Source organism: Ornithorhynchus anatinus, chromosome 16 (assembly GCF_004115215.2).
Source record: "Ornithorhynchus anatinus isolate Pmale09 chromosome 16, mOrnAna1.pri.v4, whole genome shotgun sequence".
NCBI lineage: Eukaryota > Metazoa > Chordata > Mammalia > Monotremata > Ornithorhynchidae > Ornithorhynchus > Ornithorhynchus anatinus.
Genome location: NC_041743.1, coordinates 27,689,606 through 27,695,605, shown reverse-complemented (window position 1 = coordinate 27,695,605; position 6,000 = coordinate 27,689,606). Strand labels below are relative to the sequence as shown.

At 57.5% G+C, this 6,000-nt stretch overlaps 1 protein-coding gene across 3 annotated transcripts in view; it reads left to right on the top strand.

Annotated features, from left to right (window-relative positions):
- The first annotated feature begins 4,588 nt into the window (after positions 1–4,588).
- Positions 4,589–6,000, top strand: part of ATRNL1 (attractin like 1) — a 602,864-nt gene continuing 601,452 nt past the window's right edge. For 2 of the 3 annotated variants that reach the window (XM_039914307.1, XM_039914308.1), the window contains exon 1: positions 4,595–4,827. In XM_039914307.1, the coding sequence (XP_039770241.1) occupies positions 4,604–4,827 (224 nt within the window). In that variant the 5' untranslated portion in view covers positions 4,595–4,603. Of the gene's footprint in view, positions 4,828–6,000 lie in introns of all 3 variants that reach the window. The other variant, XM_001513843.4, reaches the window with a different exon arrangement.

The following is a 6,000-nucleotide window of genomic DNA, read 5'->3' as shown; positions in this document are numbered from 1 at the left end:
TATCTCATTATCTCCTTATCATCTTTAAAAGAGAGAGCTTAAGTGACTTCCAAGGGCAGGCATTCGTGAGTCAATGGCACAGCTGAACTATCACCCAGGCCCTTTGATTCTTAGTATGGTACTCTATCAGGTACTTGAAAGACATTAAATGTGTTATATATATATATATTTGTGCTGAAGAAGTCCGAGTCAGCAATATAGCAGAGCTCCCTAGCACCCAAAAAAAGCCCAACAAAACCCAAAAAACCCTTTACCATATTGGTAAACTGAGTTATAAATCTAGGGAAAATTGCATAAAGGTATAGATTTACTTCAAAGGGGTGGTCATTTTTCAAGCGTACTTGAATTAACCTTAAATTTAGGTGCAGGAATCATCTATTAGAAATTCCAGGTATATGGGAAGACTGAGAAGAATGTATTTGAAAAAAAGAAAATGGATTTTTTGTAATGTCACATAATGAGAATCTCCAAGCATCCTAGGGCAAATGTTTTATTTCCATCCAAAAGACTTTAGAATTTTTTCAAGACGTGATAAGTACAAAGATTGCCCATTTAAGTTGTATGCGCATCTTTAAAAAGTGATCAAAAATGTAATATAAAAATGGTGGGCGTCTTATGTAGTGAGTCCTTACTGCATGTAGAGCACTGGACTCAGGGCTTGGCAGTGTACAGCATAATAGAACAGACACATTGGTATTACCAATACAAGCAGTGGGGTTTTGGCTCCTCACCTTAAATAATGCTAATAATGATAGTTTTTATTAAGCATTTAGTGCTCAGCACTGGAACAGATACGAGGCAATCAAAATGAACACAACCCGAGTCCCAGGAAGCTCATAGGCTAAGAGGTAAGGAGAACAGGTACTTTATCCCCATTTTACAGATGAGGGAACTGATGCCCCAAGAGGCTAAATTACTTTTTTTTTTTAAAGGGTATTTGTACATATATACACAAGGGTCGTGGGATGGGGAGGTTAGAGCGAAGGGAGCCGATCGGTTGATGGGAAGGGGAGCTGATGCGAGAACTTTGGTAAAGTCACCTAAGAAATCATGGGAGAAAAGAAACCACCCCAAAAAAGAATTCGGAAAGGCAGTCTACCTTTGACTTCACTCTATGTCTAGGACTCAGAAATGACCCGATATTGCAAATATGCATTTTCCAAAGAGGGCCCAGATAGGGTAGTCAGTGATTCAGATTTCAGTTGGCATGTTCCCTGTCTGGTAGCAACGCAGTACGGGATGCCTTCTCATTTAGTGTCTAAACGTTCGGCTCTCAGACACCCTATGCTGCAGCCCCCAATTCCACAGTTTGGATGCACGAACCGGGGTTTCACAGGAACCTGGGAAGGAAAGGCAAATTGGGAGAGAAGGGTTCTCCCGGAGAAACCTTAAAGGATCAGTTGGAAATTGGTAGACTTCCACAAAAAGCCATGTATAATAATAACGTTGGTATTTGTTAAGCGCTTACTATGTGCAGAGCACTGTTCTAAGCGCTGGGGTAGATACATCCCACGTATAATGTCATCGTGTTAGTGCTGTGCGCCTCATGGAATGCTTGTGACTTTACCTACTGTTTTCTTAATGGGAATTTGCAAGACCTGCCCTAGGTCACTGTAGTTTCAGACCGAGAAGCGGCGTGGCCTAGTGGAAAGAGCACGGCTTTGGGATTCAGAGGACCTAGGTTTTAATCTCCGCCCTACTACTCGTCTGCTGCGTGACCTTGGGTCAGTCGCTTGACTTGTCTGTTCCTCGGTCACCTCATTTGAAAATGGGATTAGAGCTGCGGGGCGTGGGCCGGGTCCAACCTGACTAGCCTGATCTACCCAGGCACTCAGCACAGTGCCTGACACATAGTAAGTGCTTAATAAATTAGAAGGCAAGCTCTTTGGGGCCAGAGGCATTGTCTTTTGCTTTGTAAGTTTCCAAGTGCTCAGTGAAAACGGGCCTGTGTTTTTAGCAAGCAAAGCGCATTACTTTGGTGTGGGAGAAGGGGTTCACCTATTTGAGAAGTCTGTGGAAGAAAGGAACCTATTCGAGATAAGGACCCTCAAGCTAATTGACGAAGGATTAAGGAGGTTTTTTTTTTACCGAGATGACCTTTAAGCCTCTCAGTTAGTATCCACCCTCACCATACGTATCTAGTTGAACGGGGCGGCTGATAAATAGGTGTTTGACAATTCAGGACCTCATCTATCTCCTGGCACCTATTCTGAAACTAACGGTTGTTAATTTATGATTGTATCTCTTTCAAATGCAAGCCCCCGTAAGCAGTTGTGGACAGGGAATGTGTTTATTGTTGTATTGTACTCGGCCCGAGCACTTAATACAGTGCGGTGCACACGGTAAGCGCTCAATAAACACGATTGACGTGGCTGACACGCTGCAGGTGCTTACTACATTGTGCTTCCCGTGCGATACTCATTTAGTACATACCGATGATGTGGACAACCACCAAATCGACCCTAAGTCCATCTGGATGGGGGAGAGGAAGTGGGGGAGTCCTTTGGGTTTCACTGCTGCTTGATTGATTCATTCAATCGTCTTTATCGAGCGTTTACTGTGTGCAGGGCACTGTACTAAGCGCTAGGAAAGTACAATTCGGCAACAGAGACGATCCATTCATTCAATCGTCTTTATTCAGCGTTTACTGTGTGCGGGGCACTGTACTAAGCGCTCGGAAAGTACAGTTCGGCAATAGAGACAATCCCAGCCCACGCCGGGCTTACAGTCTAGAAGGGATGTGGGGGGGAATCGATGAAAGCGCAGAAGAGAAGGGGTTCCCGAGCCCATCCGAGAAGCAGCGTGGCTCGCACGTGGAAAGCTCACACGGGCTTAGGAGTCAGAGGTCACGGGTTCAAATCCCGACTCGGCCGCTTGCCAGCCGTGTGACTTTGGGCAAGCCACTTCACTTCTCTGTGCCTCGATCACCTCACCTGTAAAATGGGGATTAAGGCCCTGAGCCCCACGTGGGGCGACCTGATCACCTTGTACCCCTCCCCAGCGCTTAGAACAGTACTCGGCACATTGTAAGCGCTTAAGAAGATACCGACACGATCGTGATTAAGGTGTGTCTGAGGGCATTGCAGTTTTCCGTGAGCCGGTGGCCAGATGGGTTCCCAGGCAGGAGCAGCGTGGCTCCGTGGAGAGCCCGCGGGCTTGGGAGTCCGAGGTCACGGGTTCTAATCCCGGCTCTGCCGCCGGTCAGCCGGGTGACCTCGGGCCAGTCACTTCACTGGGCCTCAGTTCCCTCATCTGTCAAATGGGGATTAAAACCGGCAGCCCCACGTGGGAGCCCCTCATCACCTCGTATGCCCCAGCGCTTAGAACAGTGCTTTGCACATCGTAAGCGCTTAACAAATACCACAATTTATTTTATTTATTTAGGAGGGGGGAGGGCTTTGGGGAGCCCACCTTCTAGGGGGGACACCTCGAAGCAGCAGCAGCAGCAGCAGCAGCGCTTTGCACATCGTAAGCGCTTAAATACAACGATTTATTTTAGGGGGGGGCTTGGGGGAGCCCACCTTCGAGGGGGGTCACCTCGAAGCTGCAGCGGCGGCGGCGGCGGCGGCGTTTAACGCTGCTCCAAGGCCGCCGCTCAGCTGTTCGCACATTGTTGGAGCCCGGGGGAGTGGGTCTCGCTCCCAAACGCTGCGCTTGGCCTTGGGGAGGGAAGGAAGGAAGGAAGGGAAGGACGGCGGGGCCGAGGGCGTCGTGGCAGCTGCAGCCGGGGAGCCCGGGCACTGGGGGAAGGGGGTCGGGACCCTCGGAGCGACCCCGGCCCGGCCCGGCCCGGGGGGGCGTCGAGGCCTCGCTCTGCAGCCCCTCCCTCCCTCCCTCCCCGCCTGCCTCCATCCCCGGCTGGGGCCGCCGGCGGCGGCGGGCGAGGAGCAGCCGGTCCCCGCTCTCCGCCCGCCGGGGGGGGGACGGGGGACCAGACCCATCGGCCGGGCCGAGGGGGTCCGGGGCGGGACACGCAGCGGGAGCCCCGCCGCCCGGCCAGGGAGGGAGGGAGAGACAGAGGCAGAGAGAAGGAGGGAGGGAAAATGGCTGCTGGGGAGCCGCTGGCTGTTGCAGCGGCCGTGCGGGGCTGAACTCCCAACCGGGGGAGGCGACCCGGCCCCGGCCCCGGCCCGGCCCCGCCCGGGGGAGGGGCGCGTCCCCGAGCCAAGGTCAGCGGGGGCCGCCCGCCATGGCCCGGCCGGGCTGGGGGGAGCCGCCGCCGCCGCCGCCGCCGGCCGGGGGCCGGTCCTGCTCCCTCGGCTCCTCCTGCAGCTGCTGAAGAGCAGCCGCGGAGCGCGCCCGTTGCACGAGGAGGAGCAGCCGCAGCCCGTTGCACGAGGAGGAGCAGCCGCAGCCCGTTGCACGAGGAGGAGCAGCCGCAGCCCGTTGCACGGGGAGGAGCAGCCGCAGCCCGAGCACGAAGAGGAGCAGCTGCAGCCCGGGCACGAAGTGCAGAGGCGGCGGCTGCACGAGGAGCAGCGGCGGCGGCAGCGGCAGCGGCGGCAGCAGCAGCAGCCCCAGCCCCGGCCCGGTCGCTCCCGGCCCGGTCGCTCCCGGCCGGCTTCCCTCCCCCGGAGCCCAACCCGCTGGGCGGCGGGCGAAGATGGGCGCCGGGGCGCCCCCGGGGCCGGGGGTCGGGGCGGGGGTCCGGCTGCTGGGCTACGGGCTCCTGTCCCTGGTGCTGGCCGCCCAGCTGGGCCGGGCCCAGGCCGGCAAGGCCTGCGACGGGACCGGCTCCTGCTTCTCCGGACGCTGTGTCAACTCCACCTGCCTCTGCGACCAGGGCTGGGTCGGGGACCGGTGCCAGCACTGCCAGGGCAGGTTCAAGTAAGTCGCCCGGGGGCACCGCGGACGCCCCGACCCCACATCTGTCTCCCTCTCCCCCCTTGTCCCCATCTCTCTCCTTTGGGCCTCCCCCCCCTCCATCCCTCCTGGCCACCCCCCCCCCCAGTTGTCTTCCTCTGCTCCCCTTGCCCCCCATCTCTCTCCTTTGGGCCTCCCCCCCCGCCCCGTCTCTCCCTCTTCCCTGTGCCCTCCATCCCTCCTAGCCACCTCCCTAGTTGCCTTCCTCTACTCCCCTCGCCCCCCCCCAATCCTCCCAGCCACCCCTTGCCCCCCAGCTGTCTCCCCCTCCCCTTGCCCCCCATCTCTCTCCTCTGGTCCTGCCCCCCCCCCGTCTCTCCCTCTCCCCTGTGTCCTCCATCCCTCCTAGCCCACCCCCCCAGCTGTCTCCCTCTGCTCCCCTGGCCGTCTCACCCAGGCCGCCCCCCCAGCTCTGTCTCCCTGTCTCCCCTTGCCCCTCTCGCCTTTGGCCCCCACGTCCCTCCCAAGCCTCCCCCCCCCCAGTTCTGTCTTTCTCTCCCTCGCCTTTGCCCTCCCCAATCCCTCCCGGGACGTCCCCCCAGCTCTATCTCCCTCCCCATTCTGCCCCCACATTCCTCTTTAGGCTGGCCCCCCAAGCTCTGACTCCCCCCCAGCAGCTCTGTCTCCTTCCCCTTTGCCCCCCCCCACACCTCCCAGACCACCCCCCAGTTGTCACCATCTCTTCCCTTTCCTCCCCTCCCCTCTCAGCTTCCCCCCCTTTTTTGCCTCCCCCATCCTTCCCAGGCCATCCCCCAGTTGTCCCCCTCTTTCCTATACTGCCCCCCCCCCCCAGCATCTCCCTCCGTCCCCCAGCCCCGTCCTCTTTTTTCCCCTCCCGGTCCCAGAGAGGCGGGCAGCACTATTGCAGGTGTGCAGGTGCCATAGGTGGAGGGGCACAGGTATTCGGGGGAGAGGAGGAGGGTGGGTGGTGGGCGGCTGGTGCCCACAGCGAAGAGGCCAAGGACCGAACGGGGCCTCGGCCAGCCCAGAGTAGCCCTCGCACCCTCCCCCGGCGCCCCCCTTACCCAGGCCTCGCTGCCCCATCGCCCCCCACTTCCCCCTGGCAGATGATAGATGCACCAAGGAAAAGGAAAAAACTCGAGGCGAGGCGAAAGCTCCATTTTTCTCGAGAAATAC